Raw genomic sequence first — 23,622 nt, forward strand, 5'->3', positions numbered from 1 at the left:
CAAAATAAAATTGATGAAGAAGTACAATGTGTCCAAGAACTGTAGGTTGTAATGTTGATTACATAAAATCAGGTAAATTAGATATGCCTTCAAGATTGTAATACATTTCTAAAGTGAACATTATATTGAATAAATTTCTGACCCCTATCCTATACTTCAACATACACGTAATTAGAGAAAAGACAAAAGGAGTGCATTTTTCCTCGATGATTCCTTAACAGACAGCAGGAGGGTACTTCATGCTCTTATGTCAAAAAGTCATGTCGATTATTAAAAGTCGATTCAGAAGATACAGTTTTGTATCCACATTTAGTATTTCAGACTTTAAGCATAAGCTCAGTTTTAATTCATGTCCACTGTTCAAGTATTCAGTTTTGTGAATTTGTTTCTCAGTCCTTCACCTTAACAGATACATTTTTTCCTCTTTGGCTTCTAACTCATCAGTGAGCATCTATGCAATTGGCGATTCACATCCACCAGCATCAGAGAGCATCCAATGAGGCTTGTCATACCCAGACACCTTTCTACAGGCTCCTAGGTCTGTGGGTTGTTGTACATCTGCTCTGGGAACATCCTCATTTGGAAGACTGTTACACATTTCTTCTTGGCCACTGACAGATTTATAAGTGTCACTGGCTTCATGGCTTTGTTTGCTCTCACAGCGTTCCCCAGCAGAGGCTTCTTGGACGGTCTGGGATTCGGTACCAATCTTGCCAGAAACCTCGAGGTCACTGGTCTGAACTTCTGTTAAGTGCTCTATTGGTTCCATTGGTTTTCCATCTTCACACACCGGCTTATAAGTTAAAGATGATATAGCAGCATATTTCCCTTCTGTTTTTGTCTCAAAGCTGTTGACAGGTTTTATGCTTCTCACTACAGAAATCTTAAAAATATAAAGCAAAAGGAATAATTAGCTGTTAGTTACATTGCTTGGCAAATAAAGAATACCCCAAGAACTACTTCTCATCAAGGCGAAGAGCTGTATTGACTAAGTACATGGACTATGATCTCTGTATGCCAAACCTGGCATCTCCCACTATTCAGGGAAAACTATATACAGCTCAAAAGTAAAACTAAAAGGAGTTTCCAAAACATCTGCAGTCACCATCCTGTTTTGCATTGTCTCGACTAGACTGTAAAGTTTTAATGTCCTGTCTGTTGTGCTCTCTGTATGGTGCTTAACAGAGCAATCCTGAAAGGGGGCGGAGCTGCTGAGGAGGCAGAGTCACTCCTACGCCAGGGTACGTGCCACCTGCACCAGCTAAGTGGGCACAGACACCAACACAAGGGCAGTCGCAGTGTAGGGACGCCGCACGGCAGCATGAGACCCAGACGCTGGCGCTGTTGGGGGTGTGTGTTCCCAGAGCGGAGTTGACATTAGTCAGCTCCCAAAGCCCTTTTGGCCCGGGAATGCCCCTTTTTGCAGGCACTGAGTTATGCCTGCAAAAAGTTGGTGTAGCCCCTTGAAACTTTATGGGCGAGTTTCACAGGGCTTGGGGGGAAATAGCTTCCCCCCCCCTTCTCTACACAGCTGCAAGCCACTCAGGAGGTGGCACAGCAGCACCATTCCCCGGCACCTCGTAAGTGCCCCCCCCTTCAGGATTGGGCTGTAAGAGTATTACACACTAAACAATAACAACTCTGATACCAGGCTGCTGGGCATTTATATCAGAAACCCTGAACTTCAGAGTGGGATTGATGGAAGGGTTCACAGAGAATGTTCTTGGTGTGCTCCATCAGTATTTAGTCAATCCATTGTCAGTTGTTATTATCTAACCAAAAAGGACCTTATTCTAGTGCAACGGAAATTCTGATGGTTACTTAGTGGCAGGCAATGAGAAGGCATACCTTGACATTCAAAAGTGAACATTTTCATTAGCTACCCAACATGCCAAGCAACCAGTTCCTGTAGTTCACTACCCTATTGTGTGAACCAGCCTCCACTTCTATTGAAGAAGAAAGAAGTGGCTTCATGGTGCTTATTCAATGGGAAAGGTCCTAGAAAAGCCATTAGCTAACACTCTGGGCCACTGTTGACAGAACAGACCTCAGTGATGTCCATCTTAATTTGATTTCACGTTGCTACTTCTCATACAACCTTAGAGCCGGGAGAAACACCAAACACACAAGAGGGATTCCAGGCTTCCCTTTTAATGTATTTAATAGAATATATAACGAACACTACTGTGGGACCTTACTTATACAACAGAACTAAGTGCAATCTTTGGCACTTATTCTAATACATGGAAATCAATGGGCTTAGACTGGAGTAACTCTGCATAGGACTCCACTGGCAGTTACTGAAAATAATAAACTGTTTCTTCAGAGACTGATATAACATTCTGGGCCTAGACATCAATTTAATCAAGCATGTGATTGAACAACTGCATGTAGAAGGAGCTTCCATTGAAGTTTTCCCTGCAGCACATCTGATAACAGAAGAGACAAGAAACTTTAAAAACTAATTTATTTGTCTCTTCAGGGAATACTTCTGTGCTCGAAGATAGTTTCTTTGGATCACTTTGCAGGAAAGCACCAACTTCTTCACAGTCATGGTTTCTCTTGCTATGTCCTAGACATTAAATAGCTGGCCTTCAGCTATGAGAAAAACACCCCTGGGTTATTCATATGCAATTGTTGTGTGACATGTCACTACCCAGACAGCAAGTGGGAATGCACACACATGCCTGCAATACAAGAATGATGGGAACAGGCATCTTATCTATACTCTGTAACGCTATTTAAGATTGCTCTAGATGCTCTGCATCAAAATGTGTGCCATGGTGTGAACACAACCATTCTAGCGTATCGGTATACAGAAGCTTGCTTTCTCCCCTCTTGTTAGATGGGAACGTAAGGTTAAAATCAGGACATGCCACAAGTTTGGACCTAGTATCCTATGACCTCTTGGTTTCTTGTATGAATGCCTTTCTCTATGTGTCAGTGTGTGAGAAATAAAGTTTATAATAAGGAATGCCTGAAAAGTCTGAAGAACAATAATAAATACATAAAAACCTTTTCTGTTAAAATATTCATTAAAATATTATACCCTGCCTATCGTCTTGGTTCAAGGCGGCTGCAAAGATTCTACTCAATATTACTTTTCCACCTGTTCATGGACTAATTGACACGACTGACACCACACTAGGTTCACAATGGCCCTGCTAATACATGGCCTGATCCACCTGATGGAACAAACTGCGCCTTAGGGAGCCGATGCATCTAAACATCCAAAGTGAAATTGCCATTAGTATCGTCAGTAAATAATAAACCATGAAATGACACATCAACAAGAGGTATTTGGAAAGAAGCCTTCCTCTCACTTACTTGGTATGTTCTATTGAATGTTGTCTAGTATAAATATCATCAAAACTGAGCCAGTTTGGATATTAAAACATAGAGAACAAGAGATGTTGTAGGTTGTTAAACAGAACTCACCAGAGATTTGGGCAGTGGAATGTTTCTCCGCTCAGCCCATCTGCAGGCCAGAAGTATTGCAACCATAAGAACAGCGACTAAGACAACAACTCCTCCTATAACAGCTCCTGCTACATCTGCAAAAGGAAAGAAAAACAGCTTGAGACATTAGAAGGACAGTGAATGTCTTCATTACTACTGTTTTATGTCAAGATCTGCTACACGTTGCAAATAAGCAAGGATCTTATACAATGCCAACAGCCCTTCCTTGGCAGTACACAGCTAATCTGCATGGTACTACGGGGGTGCAATCTGAATACACAGGTTTTTTGTGAAAGCTTAAGCCACACAAAGCAAAGGCATTACTTTTAAATTGATGCCACTTAAAGAACTTCATACTTTGAGGTGGACAGGTTTCTAGCAGGAGCAATTTCGGGGTGGGGGGGGGGGAAGAGGATACTGAGAAAGCCAACCTGCTGTCATTAGTTTATGTTCACCTAATCTTTCCCCCTCCCCTGAAAAAGATTAGCAACAGACAACTACATTATGCCTCGTCAGATGTTCTTGAACCCCTACATAGGGAAAGAACTCATTACAATTATACAAAGGTATGAAGGACAAAAGCTAGCTCTGCATTAGAGACCCATTGCTGACTTTTGAGAATCCAGGCTCAGTAGAGAAGATGCAAGTATCCCAGACTGTGTACCTGAGTGACTAGAATGACTGACCCGATCCATAGCAGGAAGAGCAGCCTCCCTTTCACTCTTTCCTATTTTTTTTTAAATCATTTCACTTTTGGTCTTCCCTGATCTTTGCTTCCCTTGGGGCTGAACCCTATGACTGAGAGGCAGGGAGTATTCACCCTGCTTGCCATGTTGAGCTCTGTTTACTGACCTAAGAACACTGTGAATTCTTGCTAACAGGAAAGACAAGAATGACCATCCACTACTGATTTTAAAAATACATCAAGATTTTTTTGGGTGGGCACTCAAGGGTACCCATGGGATGGAAGGGTGATGAAAATGAGGATGGATAACAGGACTGGGATATTTCCCCCCCTAACGCCCCACTGGCAGCCATTTATGTGCACACTATGAGGCCTTTTGTGTGTCATCAAATAGTTTTACCTAATGGATGTTTGGAAGGAAGAAGAATACAGCTTGCGTTTGATTTTTCACCAATCACTGAATAGTCTTCAGAAATTCCTTGAACTGAAACACAGTATGTGAACCCCAAAGGAACATGAAGATATGCAAAACACATATACATGTCGCAGTCCTCTGCTTCAAGAGGTTCATCCTGAAAGAAAGAACAACTAGACGTAAACAAGAAGGGTAATTCAGTGCCTTTTCATTCAACTATAATCAGTTTGCCCTGACCCGGATAGCCCAGGCTAACCTGATCTTGAAAGCTAAGCAAGGTCAGACCCACTTAGAATTTGGATGGGAGACCACCAAAGAAGTCCAAGGTTGCTATACAGAGGAAGGCAACGGCAAACCACCTCTGAAAGCCTCTTGCCTTGAAAACCCTCAGTGTCGCCAAAAGTCAGCAGTGACTAGATGGCAAAAAAATCAGTCCAGTTTTTTCTGCTGTACCCTACTTTTACTTGGGCAGTTCTGCTACTTCAACTCTTTTGCTTTTCTTGGTCACTTGGCTCTTTCCCCATTTCTCCTTCTCATCAAACTTGGCTCCCTTGTAATTTCCCCTTTGTTTCAGGATCTGTGAACAAGTTTTCCACTTGCTGTGTTGCAGATTCTCTTCGCTACAAAGTGTACGATCTGCTTCTGCTCCCCTTTTACACCATTCTGTCTGCCTGCCGGAAAATTCCTTCTTCAGTTCTGCCTCTTTATTATTTATTAGGCAAATTTGTATGCGGACTCTCCACAGTCCTACTTGAGGAAGCTTACAAGGAAAGCAAATACCACATAATCTTAAAGTTCATCACAAATTATCAATATAAAAACAAAACAAGTCATTAAAGCATGACAGGGGCATAAAAACTGCATAAAACAACCACTGAGAACCTTAACATATTCATAAACAGACCTCCTACTAGGAGTAGACCATAAAACAGCTTAAAAGATAAAGCTTCTTAGTTAAAAGTCTGAGTAAAAAAAATGTTTTGGCCTGGTGTCTAAAAGACAAGCATGGCAGGTGCAGGGCCAGCTCCAACAAGGTGTCGCTACTGAAAAGGCCCTGTCTCTGATTGCCACCACTTCACCTCTAAAGGAAAGGGGCCCTGAGTTGTGGGACGCATCTCAACTGGTGGGAGGCAACAATCCTTCTAGGCCTCTTTGTCGTTCTTTATATAGTCAACCTCCTTCTCTCTCTTTTTTCAGCTTCTTTTTTTGTGCCTTGAAAGTCTGTCTTTTTCCCCCAGATAAAAATTGTGGCCGTTACTTAGTTTTTCCTGCTTTTCTTCAAATTTTCAATAGTGCTGACTACACTATACTTTTTTCTTTGAACTCCTGAGTTCTTTCATGGTTTTGATCCAATTTCTCCAGTCATACCTTTATAATTTCTAAAAGTTCACCTTCTCCTGCCTCTTCTCTTTCTGCAGGCTTCCCAGGACTCTGTTTCCTTTCCTTTCCCCCATTCCTTTCATCTTTCCCCTTGATCCCATTATACCAGGGGTGTCAGACTCAATTGTTACGAGGGCCAGATATGACATAAATGTCACTTGGTTGGGCTGGGCCATGTGTACAAAATAAATAAATACCATAAAATGTAATACCGGGTACTAGAGATATAAACTTCATAGAAAACACAGACAAAGTCAATTAATTATATTATTTTTGTTGTTTTAAGCATGTTTGTATTTTAAGTAAAAAAAAAAGTAAAAATAATATCATTAACTGACTTTGCCTGTGTCTTCTATATAGTTTGTATCTCTGGTCCCTGGAATTAAATTTGATCTAGACTGGGGGGTGGCTGCCTTGGTTGGGGAGTATGCTGCGGGCTTGCCAGGCAAGTTCTGGACTGGGGGGTGGGGCTGCCTAGGAACAGAATTTCCCCAGGGAACACCACTCCTCAGGTGTCATTCCAGTCCCAGAACACTTCTCCTACTCCCAGGGGCTGTCATTCCACACTGCTCCTATCATTCCATTCCCAGAACACCGAGCCTATTCCCAGGGGCTGTCATTCCACTCTGTTACATGTCATTCCAGTCCCAGAGCAGAGATTCTATTGCTAGGGAGCATCATTCCACTCTGGGCTTTCATTCCAGTCCTAGAGCATTATTTCTATTCCGAGGGATCATCATTCCACACTAGGGGCTCTCATTCCAGTCCCAGAGTAGTCTATTTGGGCCCAGAGACTTAATAGAAAATCCATTCTAAAAAATTTTTGCAACTTTTTTTGCTGCAATGTATTTCAATGGAGCCCATGCAAATCAATTTGCATTCCTGGATCCCATTATCTCCAATGGGCCTGCAAGCTTCTCCCATTGTTTCCAATGGGCAGTCACGTCATTCCTTTTAGTACATCCCCTTCTGTGAGTCCCAGGGGCTGTCAATCCCCTTGGGGGGCTGTCAGTCCTGCCCCAGATCACTTGTGCTAGTCCCAGGGGCTGTCAATCCCCTTGGGAGGCTATCAATCCCACCCCAGGATACTTGTGCGAGTCCCAGGGGCTGTCAATCCCCTTGGGGGGCTGTCAGTCCCACCCCAGAACACTTCTGTGAGTCCCAGGGGCTGTCAATCCCTTGGGGGCTGACATTCCAGTCCCAGAGTAGCGTATCTGGGCTTGGAGACCTTACTGGAAAATCCATTCCACATTTTCAATGAAACTCTTTTTGTGCTGTAATGTATTTCATGCAAGTCAATGCTCCCACTATCTTCAATGGGCCGGGCAACCTGCCTCATTGTTTCTAATGGGCTGGCTTGTCATGCGTTTTAGTACATCCCCTAACTCATACTGGTTCTGATCCCTTTGCAGCTTGGGGTCTTTTGCTAGAGCAGATTTGCTCCCATCTTAATTAGTCCTTCTCCTGGGTTCTTTTGCCTTCAGAGAACTGGGTTTCTGCTCCCCACCCCAAAATACTTATCTAATTAGCTTAGCTCTGCCTGTAGAGCAGGTGGGGACTTCCTTTTTAAAAAAATCTGTTTTGTATTTGCTTGGGGGGGGTTATTTGTTGATGTATGGTAACTGAGCCCCCCCAAAATTAAAACAGGAAGGACTCTGCATGATAAGTACAAGTGCTCCACTTTCTGCACATCTGGGGGAATACTAAATGTTTTTGAATTGTTTGTATATTATGTATTTTAAAGGTTTCTATTTTAATAACTGGGAATCTGGGTTCAATCTTAGTCTTTGTACTGTGGGCAAATTAAGAAATGGCTCAACAGCCAATCTCTCCAAATTCTAAGAGTGACGGCTCAAGGTTTCTTAGCCTTGAAGGGGACACATGCTTCACAAGCGCAGAGGCATGCCCCTGAAAACAGCTCCTGGGGCTAAGCTCAAAGGAAGCTCCAGCGGAAGAGAGAGACACAAACACAGCACAGTCCAAACTTCCACTTTCCAGGGGAAGCAAACTCGCTCCTCGTGCAATTGGGCCCCAACCCCAACAGTACAAAGGGGGAGGCTTACATACAGTGTCCAAGTCAGCGTTGAGGTGGTGGAAAGCCAGTGTGCCCAAGTCGAAGCAGGGCTGTGGTGCTCATGCCTTCCAAGCCCGGCATGGCGTGGAATCAACCCCCCCACCCAGCAAAGCAAGACGTGCTGCTTCCTGGCCAGCTCTCAAGCCCAACAGCCGCCCCGCCCCGCGAGACCCAGTGAGTGACATCTAGTGGCCAGATGGAGCAAAATGGCAAAAGCTGCCCATGAAGGGAAAAGAGGTAAGAAACTTGAGTAGTATTCTTCAGAAAGGTATTTGTTTATCCCTGCCTTGATGAGCTTGCGGGCCAGATGAGAGTGCTCAAGGGGCTGGATCCGGCCCGCAGGCCTTATGTTTGACACCCCTGCATTATACAATTTATAATGTTAATAGCTATTTCTATGCCATTAGTATTTTTCCCTCCTCTATTGATCAGACTCCTGTTGCTTTGTAGGTAAGAAAGCTTCCTATTTATCTTCTGTTTCAGCTTCAGTATTTCATGACTCCCTCAAACATCCTCTCATTGGTGTGTCCTTCATTAAAGCTAGATTCTTCTATTATTGTCTGTCCTTCTCAAGTACAGAAACTTAGTTATTTTTCACCTGTGTTCCTTTTATCCATGCCATTGCACTTCATCTTGGCTGCAGGGATGCCAAATGCATCTTCTTTTCACCAATGACAATAATTCTCCAAAGTAATCCATGAAATCTATTGAGCAATTACTAATTTCTTGTTGGACAAAGGAATTTTCTACAAAAGGTTATGGAGATTGCCTCATATGCTGAATGAAGAACTGGGGCTCACTAGAACTACAAGAAAGTTATTTTCTGTCTGCTGCATGAAAACTATTTTTATATTAGACACATTTTAGACTCAGACATACCTTTTGCTGACTTGCCTGTTTCCAAAAGAATACTTTGTAGGAGAAATCAGTGAGATTTTCCCTCACACTAAGTGGATACTCCCCACGATATGGCGTGAGAGGATGCTTAATAGCAACTACAAGTTCATCATCCTCAATGGAGAGGTTAAACTTTGGAGGACCAATTTTGGCTGAAACGACAGAACTTTTGTTAATATGAAGGTGCATGGCACTATATTAAGAAAACAATTCCAGCAAAATTTCACATTAAAGAGAATCATAAAGATTAACAATATGGAAAGCACAGGTACACAAGGCTTGAAGGCTGGCAATACTGTTGTGGCTACCTAGCAATGGCCACAGACGAGGCATTAGTTTCTTAAAGCTACAAGCACTGCTGCTTTTAACACCCCCCAATATTTTAAAATGTCCCTATTTTCTGAAAACCCTGGGCTTTTGTCTGGTTTGTAGAAAGATCTGTCATATCTGTTCATGGATTTAAGTATCCACATATTTGGCCAGATTGAGAATTAGATATATTATCTATGTTGCTGGTCAATGACCATAATAAATTGAATTGAATTGAATTAGATATAGTGATGATCAGTCTATTTGCTTATGTCGGTTCGGAAGATGCTATATACACTGACAGAGCTGTACTATCAGCAATATATAAAGCATCTGCTGAGTGTGACAAACACAGAATTCTGAACACCTAACATCTAAACTTTTTGAAGTTCTTAAATCTGCTCTATTGTAAAGGGGGGGGGGGAGATTGTTTTGGCACATTTTCTCCAACAATCAGCATCCTAAGAATAACAAACTGTGTACTTCTGTGTAAGAAGCAAAGAGCTTCTACCATTTCTGCAGCTCTACCAAGACCCCAGCTAGGCCAGGCAAAATCTCTGGCGTGCTGCGCAGAGCTGTGCCCCCTACTTTAGGTATGTAACAGGGAAGAATCAGCATGCAGTTCTGTGCAACAGGGGAGCAGCATTAAGTGGGTCTAAAATCAGCTTCCTGCTTGCCTGGTGGGGGAAAGTGCCGTCAAGCCACAGCTGACTTATGCCGACCTCGTAGGGTTTTCAAGGGAAGAGGAGTTCAGAGGTGGTTTGCCATTGCCTGCCTCTGCGTGGGCTGAGAGAGTTCTGAGAGAACTGTGACTGGCCCAAGGTCACCCAGCAGGCTTCACGTGGAGGGATGGGGAATCAAACCCGGTTCTCCAGATTAGAGTCCCCCACTTAACCATTACACCACGCTGGCTGCGTTAATACCTGCCTAGTTCCTCTCTAATTGGGAAAGGAGAAGTCATCGTAGAAGATTCTGTTTTAATTGTTAATATGACTAATAATGCAAATAAATCCAAATCTGATGTCATTAATCAGTCACCACAGCAGTAAACAACGTATCATAAACCACAGAGACAAAAGTATTGTAATATACTACTCTGGCCAATATTCAAGATTGAAAATATTATATTTCAATGGCAACTCACCATGCCTGAACGACTGAAACATGGCACTCTCCGCATATTTAGATTCATGTGATCCAGCAAGAACTTTAACTCTTGCCCACAGCTGATTACATTGGTTATGGATCTTGTGGGTGAGGTCACAATAATGTTGTGATATGTTTACACAGGAACTTACTTCTGTGTAAGTGCAACTGCTAAAGAAAAGGGAAAATATTAGAAGTTCATATTCAACATATTATACAGTATGGCAAAGCTTCAAAGTTTTCCCAAGTTTGTGATTGTTACTGATTCCTTATAAGAAAACAACTAAATTCAAGGAAACAAGCATTCAGGAAAAGCATAACATGCAAGACAAGTCATGTCTGCAGTCAATATCAAATATACTTACCCATAACAACAGATCTGCACTGTAAAGAGAGGCTCTGGTGACATGTCTTGGTAATTCCAATGTAAGGAGGTCTTGAAATTATATGTTTTTATTTTAACATTTGTTGGTTGAGGCACTGAAAAGATAAAGATTGTTAATATTTTAACTGAATTCAACAAAAACTGAAACAGTCACTAAGAGGCTCATATATGTATGTACCACTAGGTGTAAGCCAATTACTCTTAACCTTTACACTACTATTGTCCATCAAGATGCAACATTTCCAGAACAGAATGTTCTGAAGCCCAAAGTTAAAAAAAAAAAGAAGACTTTAGACAACTCTATTCTTATATGAATATTGTGTACGTGCAATACATGCATCTCAGGCATATAGTCAATGAAACCCTAGTGCCTGATTGCCACCACTCATCATTTTATTGCTACATTTGATTGCTATTTGCTATGCGATGCTTTTTAAGGGGGGGGGGGGAATCCAGGATTTTATTTTCAGTATAAGAATGTAAAACTACTTGGAATTTTGAAGCCATTAAATCAAACCTGTGGTGGGGAGAGGATACTGAAATTTGGGGGAAATTTTAAACCCATTATGCAGTGTTTATTATCCTATCAAACCTAAGCTCGGTTTACTGCTTTAACAACATTAAGTTCATCATGTATAGCTTTGTCAGAATATAAAATTTGGCTTAGTGTAATTTTAAAGTCTGAACCCTTTAGTTTTGTACAGGTAAACTGAAAATATACCCGATATTTGAAAGACAGCTGCAAAATTCTGCACCCGTGTTACCTTAAAACATTTATTTTAATTTTGGCATCTGAGAGATTGGAGCGGGGGGAGGACATTAGAAAACAGCAGTGAAAAAATGGAAACTCAGTCCAGGCAAGACTGAGGTGCTGCTAGTTAACGAGAAACCCTCTTGAGGACCAAGGAGTCAGCCTGCTCTGGAAAGGGCTGCAACTCCCCCTTGAAGGAGCAGGCTTTGTCGCTTGAGTGGGCTGTTGGATCCTGGACTAGGGCTGGAGACTCAGGTTTCCTCTGTAGCATGTAGCACCTTTTATCAGCTTCAGTCAATACACCAACTGCAGCTCTTCCTCGAAAAGTGTGATTTGGCCAAAGTGATCTGCGATCTGATCACAGTTTGCCAATTTCCGAATGTGTTTTTTAATAATCATGTTTTATGTATATGACCACTGAGGAAGGCCCAAAAGGCAGAAATGCATATGGCCTATTGGTCATTTATATTACATGTTATCATCAACTGCACTGAAAATTTCTGTAACAGTTTATACGGGTAGATTTACATGTAGTCTGAATTCCAAGCCTAGGTTTTTTTTAATCATATCTATTTTTGTGTACACTTAATAAATATAATTATTTTATAAGAGGTTATAGTTTCCAGAACATGCCAGCCAGTATATTGTTGGGAGCTACATACAGGGGTCATTAACCCCCCCCCCAAACCCCTGAGCTGAAAAGCCCCCACTAGCTGCCCAGCTGTTTCTGGGTACACTTCACAGTATAAGGCCCTGAAAAGCTTGGAAGCAAGGGAGCTGAAGGGTAGACTCTTCCTGTATTGTCTAGACTGCCAGGCTTGCTTCTGGGATGCCCTCCCACCTGAGGCTCATCTGGAGAATACCATACTTCCTTTCATGCACCAGCCCCAAACATTTCTCTCTACCTGGATGTTTAACTAAGGAAGGTGTTTTCAGTTATTTTATGGTTTTCTCCTAGCCTAAGGCCTGTTTTATTAATATAATTTCAGACTGCTCTTGTTTGTTTTGTATAGCTAGATTCAAGTCCAGTAGCACCTTGGAATCAACAGGATTTTTAGGGGTATAAGCTTTTAAGAGCTTATGTTTAATGTATTTTTATGCCCTTACTCCTTTAAGCGGCTTGGCATGTTTTAAAATGCTCTGTTTTTACTTATTTATTCTACTAGTTCGTGTGAGGGTCTCTGTCTTTGTGTCTCTGCTTTCCATCACCTGCTGTGTTATCAGTGAACTCGTAAAAGCAGTTCACACCTTCTGGTCTCAGGCGCCAGGCCTGATGGCCCATGTATCTTCCCCCCCCCGCTGTTCTTCCTGCCAGTACTCCCTCAGGCCGATGCGGCCTTGGAAGTGTGATAGCCGCCCAGACTTCCTGGGATCTGTCTGATGTTTTGTATTATGCCAAGCTTGTAACTTCCCATAACAATAAGTGTGAACCCCAGTGCCCCAGTGCCCTGGAGTCAATATATTCTGTAAACCCGTATAGCCCCTCACTTGCAACTTTCTACCTGTGCCTGTCTCATCTCCTGAAGGCTTCAATAAATCGATTGTTTCTGTATCAACGTCTGAGCAACTGATTTGGAGAAGCAAACTCAGAGAGGGGGATCTCTCACATTAAGTTGCAAGTCTTTGCCTCTCGGACTGCAGCTGTACCGCTTTGGACAGAATGTCAGCCGACGAGGACACCACCCCTAACCCCGATGCCCCCAAGGAACCGGACGAGCCGGAGAAGCCGGACCCTAAAGAGGAGGGAGCCAAGCCAAAGAAACCGAAGGGTCGCGCCCCCGACCAAGATCGGGACGGACGTCCCCGGGGGCTCACTTATTGGCTGGACTCTCCCAAGGGCTGGTCGCTCTCGCGGACTGCGGCGAAGGATCGCCGGTTGGCCTTCCCCAGCACGGGACTCGAAGGGGACCCGGCCCGCAAAGAGGCCCTCATGGAGGAAGAACGAAAACAGTGGCAGGAAGACCGCCGGGCTATGCAGGAGCAGATGGAGATCATGCAACGCGTAATGGGTGAGATGGCCACGACCCTAGATGCGCTGAAATTGCAACCTCCAGCCGGTGCTCCCCCAGACGGGGCGCCAGTAGTTCCGCCCGCAACCCCTGCCCCCCCGGCCCGTCGGGACCTGAAAGTCACGTATGACGGGTCGGGAGACCAGTTGACCTTTTTTATGGTCCAAGTAGACATTTTTATGCGGGAACAAGGCCGAACCTTCGTTTCTGAGGAGTCCCGGGTGCAGTACGTGGCTTCCTTACTGCAAGGGGAGGCGGCTGCCTGGATGGTGTTGCAGTATGAACTCCGCTCGCCGGTGCTGCGAACCCTGGACGAGTTCATGGTAGCACTCCGAAACCGTTTTGAGGACCCGACTCTAGGTGAGCGGGCTAAAGCCTCCCTGATGCAACTGCGCCAAGGGACTAAGTCGGTGGCGCAGTATGCAAGTGAGTTCCAGTCACTGGCTAGCCGAATTCTGGACTGGAGTGAGGCTACCTTGGTACAATGTTTCAGGGAGGGTCTCAACCCAGACCTCCAACATTGGGCCTTCATGCAAGGGAACCCCCCGGATGTGGAAGGTTGGGTTCGCCATGCTGCTGACATCGAGAATCGCAAACAACTCCTGAACTTGTCCCAGCAACGGATTGGGCGAGACCCCAGGCCCCGGGGTGACCGTGGCCGGGAACTCCGGCAAGGGGGTGGCGGGGTCCTCTCGGCCGCGGAACGCCGCAAGCGGTTCGAGGCCGGCGTCTGCCTGATCTGCGGGGGAAAGGGTCACTTTGCATCGCAATGCCCCTCTCGCTCAGGCCGTCCGACCCCTCCCCGCCAAACCCAGGCCGAGCCGACGAAACCGGCCGCCGACAGCCAGCCTCGCCGCAGAAGTGGACCACTGAGCCGGCGCTCCGGCGCACCCTCCGCTCTCCACGCACGTCCCCAGGATGGGGCATCCGACTCTACGGTCCCATCGGGGTCCCGGATTACAAATACCGTCTTTGATTCGGACGGCTCCCCGGAGGCCACTACCCCGTCCCCCTCTTCCAGCGAGGAGGAAGAGTGGGAACAGCCGGCAAAAAACGCCGTCGGTCTGCTGTAGAGGGGGCTCCGCAGCAGACCGTCCCTATCGTTGTGCAAGGAGCTCCACCGATGGTAAGCGCCCAAGAGGACAATGTATTTGTGCGTGTCCATCTGTCCCTACCCAAAGGGGGTCCCCCGTTAGAGGTCCCCGCGTTGGTCGACTCGGGGTGTGCCCGCACCATGATAAATGAGGAAACTGCCAAGAAGTTGGGTGTCCGGCGCAAGCGGCTTCCGGGACCCCTCCGTTTTTCCCAAATGGACGGGAGTGACTTTAAACGGGGCCCGGTGACCCACAGAACTGCAGCCGTGATTATGTCCGTGGGGGAACATTGGGAACGGTTGTATTTCACTATCGCCCCTATTGTAACCCCTGTGGTGTTAGGGATGAACTGGTTAAGGGGGCACAATCCCTCCATTGATTGGGTTAAACGGGTGCTTTCCTTCCCCGAAAACCCCTGTGGGTTGCATGACAAGGAACGGGTACTCAGGACTCCAGCCGCCGCACTGGTAGGGTCCCCCGCCCCAGTCTCTCCTCAATTACCCTCTGAGTACTCGCAATTTACTGATGTTTTTGATGTTAGAGAGTGCGACGAACTGCCTCCCCACAGAGAAACGGACTGTGCCATCGAGATTGTAGGGGAAGGCAAACTGTCTAAGGGAAAGGTTTACCCCATGAGCCCTAGTGAAAAGACAGTGTTGCGAGACTATCTGGATGTCTATCTGGCGAGGGGTTTCATACGCCCCTCCAAGGCTCCTTATTCAGCCCCAGCTTTCTTTGTAAAGAAAAAGACGGGAGATTTAAGACTGTGTATTGACTTTCGCAGACTGAACGCAGTCACCCAGTCTAATGCTTACCCCCTCCCTCTTATTCCTGACCTTCTAGCACAATTAAAGGAGGGCCGAATCTTCACCAAACTGGACTTGGTAGAAGCCTACCACCGCATTCGCATCAAAGAAGGAGATGAACCCAAAACGGCCTTTTCCAGTTGTTTTGGGATGTTTGAGTACCTAGTCATGCCGTTCGGACTTTCGGGGGCTCCGAGTGTCTTTATGCAATTAATTAATGAGGTTTTGCATGATTTACTGTTTCGGGGGGTGGTGGTATTTCTCGATGACATCCTTATTTACTCTGAAACCATGGAAGACCATGTGCGCCTAGTGCGAGAGGTGCTCCAGCGGCTGCGGGAGCACAAACTGTATGCTAAGGTGTCCAAATGTGAATTCCACCAACCCTCCATTACATTTCTGGGGTATGTGATCTCCCACCAAGGGTTGGAAATGGACCCCGCCAAGGTCCAGGCAGTGCGGGACTGGGAACCCCCCACTACCCGCCGCCAACTTCAGCAGTTTTTGGGGTTTGCCAATTTTTACCGGAACTTCATTCCTAACTTTGCCCAAGTTGCGCTTCCCCTCACTGCCCTGTTGCGTACCAAGGACAAGGGGGCTAGCGCCGCCCTTCCCTCAGCCCGTTTGCAATGGTCCCCCCAGTGCCAGCTAGCTTTTGAACGTTTGAAGCTACTTTTTTCATCCGAACCCGTTTTGGCTCACCCAGATTGCACCAAGCCTTTTGTGGTGCAAGTGGATGCCTCGGATGTAGCCATGGGCGGGGCCCTATTGCAGAGGGATGAGGGGGGACGGTTGAGACCATGCGCCTACTTCTCCAAGAAGTTTTCCCAGTCTGAAATCAACTGGGCCATTTGGGAGAAGGAGGCAGCAGCGGTCAAACATGCCCTTACCATATGGCGACACTTCTTGGAAGGGGCCGAACTGCCATTCGAAGTGTGTACCGATCACAAGAATCTTGAGGCCCTCAAGGGGGCTAGAAAACTCAATGCCAAACAGGTTCGGTGGGCCCAATTTTTCGCTAAGTTCCGGTTCACTCTCAGACATGTCCCTGGCAAAGAAAATGCCCTAGCCGACGCTTTGTCACGACTTCCCCAGTATCGCAACGATTTCGATCGCCCAGTCGACTCCCTGTTCACTCCCGAGCAGCGAGGGGAAGTTCCTAGCTTAGCCGTCACCACCCGGTCCCAAGCCCGACCACCGGAGACCCCCCCTACACTCAAAGGCATCCCGGAAGCCTTCCAACAGCGACTCCGGGACGCCTCCTTGCAGGAGGAGGAGCATCATCTCCTCCCCACTGGTCTGGAACGTACCAACACTTGGTGGGTGCAAGGGGGGAAACTGTACGTCCCCTCCTCTCTTCGCAAGGAAGTATTGGGACTTGTACATGGTGCCAGGCTAGCGGGTCATTTTGGTTTCATAAAAACGCTTCACCTGGTTCGAAGACAATTCTGGTGGCCCGGTATGAGATCTGATGTAGAGTTGTATGTGCGCAGCTGCCCCACCTGCGCCACAGCCAAGAAACGGATGGGAAAACCCCCAGGGCTTCTCAAACCGCTTGAGAGCCCCTCCCGTCCCTGGGAAGTCATCGCCATGGATTTTATCACCGACCTACCTCCGAGTCGGGGAAAAACGGTTCTTTGGGTTATCACAGACCTCTTTTCCAAACAGGTTCACTTCGTTCCATGTGCAGGCCTTCCTTCAGCCCAGGGCTTAGCTAAACTGTTCATCACACACGTCCTCAGGCTACACTCGATCCCGAGGAAGGTCCTCTCCGACAGGGGGGTCCAGTTTGTTGCCAAATTCTGGCGGGCCTTCCTAAAGTTAATGGGAGTGGAAGAGCAGGGCCTTTCTTCCGCCTATCACCCCCAAACGGATGGTCAAACAGAACGAGTAAATGCGGTGGTAGAATGTTATTTGCGTTGCTATGTAAATTTCCACCAGGACGACTGGGTCGACCTGCTGCCATTTGCCGAATATGCGTATAACAATGCGCCTCATTCCTCTACCGGCTTTAGTCCCTTCCAAGTTATATACGGGACGGATTTCGGCCCTTTCGGTTCTGCCCCCGTCTCGCCAGAGCTCCAGTCTACCCCTGACCTTCAGGAGTGGATTCAGGTGGTTAAATCCACCTGGCCATGGTTGCTCAAAAATCTGGAAAGGGCAAAAAGCAAGTACAAGGAACAAGCAGACAAACACCGGTCTCCGGGATGGGAACTCAAGGTGGGGGAGCAAGTCTATCTGTCCACCAAAAACCTCCGCTCTCTTCGCCCCTGCAAAAAACTGAGCGACCGTTATGTGGGACCTTTCCCCATTACCAGAGTAATCAACGAGGTTACTGTGGAACTGGACCTCCCAAAAACTCTGAAAGGAGTCCATCCAGTCTTTCATATAAGCCTCCTCAAACCCTATGTGGCAGCCCCCCAGTTCCACCCCCCTCCCGCACACGAGATTCCTACCGTAGTAGGAGGGGACACCCATTTGGAAATATCCAAGGTTTTAGACTCCAAATGGAAGAAAGGGAAACTGTTTTACTTTGTTCGCTGGAAAAACCTTGGCTCCGCTCATGACGAATGGGTGGCCGCACCCCACATGGCGGCTCCTCGCTTAGTCCGGGAATTCCACCTTGCTTATCCCGATAAGCCTCGTCCTCTCGGGGACCCCGGGGGGGGGCCTTAAGGGGGGCAGAATGTGAGGGTCTCTGTCTTTGTGTCTCTGCTTTCCATCACCTGCTGTGTTATCAGTGAACTCGTAAAAGCAGTTCACACCTTCTGGTCTCAGGCGCCAGGCCTGATGGCCCATGTATCTTCCCCCCCCCCGCTGTTCTTCCTGCCAGTACTCCCTCAGGCCGATGCGGCCTTGGAAGTGTGATAGCCGCCCAGACTTCCTGGGATCTGTCTGATGTTTTGTATTATGCCAAGCTTGTAACTTCCCATAACAATAAGTGTGAACCCCAGTGCCCCAGTGCCCTGGAGTCAATATATTCTGTAAACCCGTATAGCCCCTCACTTGCAACTTTCTACCTGTGCCTGTCTCATCTCCTGAAGGCTTCAATAAATCGATTGTTTCTGTATCAACGTCTGAGCAACTGATTTGGAGAAGCAAACTCAGAGAGGGGGATCTCTCACAGTTCGGCTGCTTTATTATGTGATTTGTTTTTGTTTTGTTTTTATGCAATTTGGTTCTGACTGGTTTTGTCCCCCAAAGTTCTGAATGCTCAAGATTTGCAGAGCACCGGGGGGGGGGGGGTCATATTGTCCCCTTTAACATCATAGTGTAAACTGCAAAAGCAGAGGTGGTGGCACTAGAACTGCAGTCTGCCTATTACCACTTATTCAACACGTTAGATAGATCACATCTAAATGAAATTCACACATAACCATTCCTATGATCAGAGGTCCCCAAATGTTCAGTCTTTATGCCAGAAAACTACAGCGCTAGATAGAGATAATGTCTAAATCCGTAGATGCATATATGTCAAGCGCTGGACAGCAGGTCAGGATCAAAATGGATCCTCCACCAACTGGTTTAAAGACCTCCAGAAACATGTGAATAGACCTGAGACGGAAGCCCTCCGATATGTTCAGGCAGGACACAAAATCTTACCAGCCTACCTGCAGGAGGTGGGGCAAACACCTGACACAATATGCATGAATCAGCCTTGAAAGAATTATTACCTACCCAGAACAAATGTTTTACTGCAGTTAGGGAATTTCCAAGACACAGCCAGGAGGAGAATTTACATACCATTTCCTCCTCCCCCCACACCACACCTCCCATGAAAATCAGCTAATATTTTTTACAATATACAATTATAATACTTTCCCTACGTTCCTGCATTAATGTACCCCACAAAATCTTTTTTTGCTCTCCATTTTCCGCTCACCACAAACCTTTATGGTATGGAGAACTGGATTATGACCAAACCCAGTACTACGTGACACCCCTCTCTTTTAAAATACGTTTTTTTATAAATGTAAACAAATCTTTTTTTTAAAAAAATAACTATTTTGCCTTTTGAAGCAAAAAAGGAACAAGTGTAGTGTTTTGAGAATTCAAATGCAAATACTGTGCAGTTAGAGACAGCAGATCTAGCGGAAACAGACCACTGCATAAAAGGCCAAGATTAAGGTTGTCCCTGGCCTCAAGCACTCACTTCAGTACCAGCTGGTGGCTGAGTGCGTCTGGGAGACAATGAAAAATAATAAGGCATGCTCAACACCTTCTCCCACGCTGCAAACATCTCAAGAGCATGTTTGAAGTCGCACGAACCATGTCACACGATAAGCAGGTCTTAAGAGTTCACTGCCTGCCAAGTATAGCAGCAGTGATGCATGCTCTGTCTCTCTCTCTCTTCCAGTCTCTCCCCATCTCTGTTAGTTAGCTGAGCTATATTTCCTCAGCCAAAGAATAGCAGTATGGCAGGTGTTTGTGTAGCCCTCTTGCCTTTCCTGTATAGAGGCCAGAGAAAGCTATGCTGTGTTTCCTTAGATAACATAATGCAGCAGTGCCACTGTGTTAACTGGCATCCCTGGAGAACTGAGGGTGCCCGTTTACCAAAATGATTCTTAATCAAGTGGGGATCCCTGACTGCTCTTCCACAGCCTGAGAGCAGGCAGAGGAAGAGTGGGCAGTGGGTCCCGGTGGGCTCCAGGCCGCAGGCGCTGCACACTGGCCAGAAGTTCAGTCAGTGCCCACGGCTAGAATGTGCATCCCCTCCACAGTGCTGATCAGCTCTGTAGTGGGCAGGGATTTAAAGGCTGGGATGCCTTTCAGCCCTTTAAGTCCTTGGTTCTCACCCTACTGATTGGTGGCATGGAGCAAGGGACCCCGGCCTTGGGTGCTGCCTGAAAGCTAGCGGCACCCATGGCAGCCACCCACAGCCTGATCTCCCTTGAGAACTAGAATACCACAGTGCTGGATAACACAGCTTTTACTGTAGTAGCATTCCTGTTCTATGACAAAATGTCACTTCAGTCTCACGGTCAAAGTAATGAACAGGTAGAGAACGCCACTTGGATTTTTTCTTTGGGGCAGTTTTTTTTTCTCTTTCTCTAAAGAGAGTGGGCATGTTGAAACTGCATGGCTGGATTAATTATTTAGAATTTGGCCCTAGCAGCAGAGTTTAAAAAATCTAACTTCTTAATTTTTTTAAGCAAAGGTAGTAACTACAGGTAACAGATGGGACCTACAGTTTCAGAGACTGGAAGCCACACATACCACAGAAGAAAGGACAGCCTGACCGCCCAGCAGGCAAGAACTTTTCAGGGGGAAGTATGGAGCCACCCGCTTTAAAACGAGGCTCCCCTATGCAAGGAAGAATGAGTGCAATATCCAGAATGTGGTAAGGGAGGTCACTGCGACTGTGCATACACATCAGCCTACTAATACTAAACCCATGGCTGTAAAAGAAAAAAACAGGACTTTCTCCAACAGCAACAGGCATAAGTTATGTTTTTATTTGTAGTCCTCAATAAAGCTGAGAAAGATGCATGTCTTTGCATCTTTCTTCTGCCTGCCTCAGACAAAAGGAAGTAAAAGGTTTCTACTTTAAATGTCTTCAGTTTGAGGAAGGAAATCACAACTGCTTGCACAACATTCCTTGCATGACAACTTCAATACAAAGCACTTTCTGGCAAATGGCACAGAAGCAATCTACCAAAAACCCTGACTACAAGCTATGGGTTGATATCAGAGGAAAGTCCTCCCTTCTGACCACCCCTTACTGTAAGCCAGAGGCACCCAAACTGTGCTCCAAGGAGCACTTTGTGCTCTGCGAAACATCTCCTAGTGCTCCATGAAGAGACTGGAAAGAAAAATACTACTGTCATTCAGTTTAGTATATAGGTGCTAGGTGAAAATTAGTGCTTTGTGACGAAAGGTGCTCCATGACTCAAAGGGTTTGGGAAACTCTGCTGTAAGCAATCACATACCCTCAGTTTGTCTTAGATCAGTACTATTTTGAAGTACAGTTACGATATTAAGTAATGTATAACAGGCTTACCGTAGGTCAATAAAATCAAAGGTCATTCTGGTTAAACAGAGAACTTTTCTTTGCTTCTATATCATCACTTAACAACTTGCACTACTGGATATTACAGTTTGTTTCTTTACCAAATATTCATGGCACACAAGTAAGCCATAAAAACAGCTCTACTTACATTATCCCACATAAGGTTAAGAGCTACCATGCACTTCTCTCAGTACATGCACAACTATGCTAGGGACAAAATCTTCCTGCACCATTGACACTTGGTAGGGCCTGACTCCTACTTATAGGATCCCATAGGATGCATTGTGATCATCTTTCCTGAGGCTCATTAAATAGATGGACTCTCTCTTTCCCTCCATCATCCAAGATAACAATATAATCTCCCTCATCATTTAAGATCAGCAGGCAATTTATTTATAAGGGAGGTGTGGTAGGAATGACAGCAGGGATTAAGATGCAAGCTGAACAGAAGAACCATCAACAGCAGATGCAAGCTGAAGTTTGCAATTCCCAAGGGTGAAGCTTGCACAACTTTGCAAAATAAGTTTTTGAGCTACTTCCAATCTTGTATCCTGTTTTTCTACCATCAGGGAACCCTACTGATATTGACTTGTTTTCCAAAATCTTTGTACATCACACAAAAATCCTGTTATTACAGCCTACTCTGGCAAGCGTTCTAGGATGCCAACAACTCATGCCGGGCATCGAGGAGGTCCTTGTTCTGCACGCCGTTCAACCTAATATATTATAACACTTCCCTGCACTCATAAACAACAGGAAAAGATCATCAGTGGGTGCAAAACCGTCTGTCCTGGAAGCTCATCCTCCGTTTTGATCTAAATAACAAGCCCCGATCAACCTTCTGACGGGAGGGGAGGGTGGGAAGAAGGCTGCCTGGGGGCTGTAGCACCTCACCGCTGGGTCTTTCCTGGGTTCAGATAGAAACCCTGGGCCTGGCCAGCGGCACCAGCCAAAGGACAAGAGGCCCGTGGGGACCCCCCCCCCATAAGCTACATCCAGGACCTGCCTAGGATGCGGTTTTTCCTTTTTACATTTTTTAATCTCTGCATCGTGTGTTTAATTTGCTTCTTTAAGTGATCCTTGTTTGCACGCTGCTCCAGGTCCCCATCAGGTAGAGAACTGGGATGACAAATTCCCTCCCTAAAGTAAATGGTCGCCTCCGCCAGGAAGAGGCCAAGGACCATGCCGGGAGCCTCCAGGCCGCTCGGCAGGGGGAACCAGTCCGTTCCCCAGGACGTGGGGGAATAACGGGGAAGCTGCCGAGAAAGGCGAGGGCGGGACTGGACAGGAGCCGAGGCCAATCCGACCCCCCCCCCCGACGGGTTCGCGCCCGGTTGTCTGTCTCGGCCACCCCCTGTCAAACTAGACAGGGAACAAAGAGAAAAACACGGGGCGCGGGGGGGGGCCCGCAAGGCCCCCCCGACGAAGGAAACCAGCCGTGTCAACAATCCCGGGAATCAACTCCCCAAAGTGCCAGGCAGCCCCCGCCCCCCGCCGCGCCCCCCCCCAGCCGGGGGACCCTCGAGGGCGCAAAAACCCCTCTTTCACAGACCCCCCTCCCCCGCGCGTACCTTCGGCCTGCGGCCCCCCCTGGGCGCCGGCCCCCCCGCCGCACAGGGCCAACGGCAGCAGCGCCCACAAGGCCGAGAAGGGCCGCGCCCGCCTCATCCTCGAAGGAAAGAAGGAAGGAGCTCGGTGCCCCCCGGGGGGGGAGAGAGAGAGCGAGAGAGACCGAGGCAGGACGCCGCTCCCTCGCCGCCGGGCCCAGAAGAGGCGGGCGGAGCAAAAGAGGAACTCCTCAGGCCTTCCCTCCCTCCCAGATTCCCGCAGCGCTTCAGCCCCGCGGGGGTGGCGGGGGGGGGGGAGTCGGGCCTGGCCTGGGCGGCGCAGCCAGAGGCCGCCTGGAGCGCCGGAATCTGCGCCGCCGCCGCCGCCTTCCTGCCCCTTGGTGGGCGCTGGGCCGCCTCTCGCCTCCTAGCAACCCTTGGGCGGGTCGGTCGCCCCCCCCCGCCCCCGCCCCTCCTGGCGGGCAAGTGATGGGGGGGGCGCCGTTGTGAAATGAGCCGGAGAGCAACGGGCCCCTCCCCCTCTCGCGGACCGTGGCCGGGGGGGGGGGGTCTTGCCCGCCTTCCCACCCCGCCCCCAAACCCCACTGCCCGAGAGGGGAAGCCCCCGGCAGGGCTGGCTATCGGGAAGAAAGGA

At 47.1% G+C, this 23,622-nt stretch overlaps 1 protein-coding gene across 1 annotated transcript; it reads right to left on the reverse strand.

Moving 5' to 3' along the window:
• Positions 1–432: 432 nt before the first annotated feature.
• IFNGR1 (interferon gamma receptor 1) lies at positions 433–23,088 on the reverse strand. The gene is made up of 7 exons (XM_056852509.1): positions 22,992–23,088; positions 10,731–10,845; positions 10,364–10,536; positions 8,893–9,062; positions 4,545–4,716; positions 3,439–3,554; positions 433–883 (listed from the first exon to the last, which is right to left on the reverse strand). Exons 1-7 carry the CDS (start codon positions 23,086–23,088, stop codon positions 452–454), a joined length of 1,275 nt encoding a protein of 424 aa, XP_056708487.1. The 3' UTR covers positions 433–451.
• Between the last annotated feature and the right edge of the window lie 534 nt (positions 23,089–23,622).

Source organism: Euleptes europaea, chromosome 7 (genome assembly GCF_029931775.1).
Source record: "Euleptes europaea isolate rEulEur1 chromosome 7, rEulEur1.hap1, whole genome shotgun sequence".
Lineage (NCBI taxonomy): Eukaryota > Metazoa > Chordata > Lepidosauria > Squamata > Sphaerodactylidae > Euleptes > Euleptes europaea.

Bases quoted from the DNA above. Each gene is read 5' to 3' on its own strand.
- IFNGR1 (XM_056852509.1), bottom strand. From the start codon at position 23,088: ATGAGGCGGGCGCGGCCCTTCTCGGCCTTGTGGGCGCTGCTGCCGTTG. The intron at 10,537-10,730 runs GTAAGTATATTT...CCTTTTCTTTAG, and splicing joins GTGCAGATCTGTTGTTATGG to CAGTTGCACTTACACAGAAG. The intron at 884-3,438 runs GTGAGTTCTGTT...TATATTTTTAAG, and splicing joins TTCCACTGCCCAAATCTCTG to ATTTCTGTAGTGAGAAGCAT.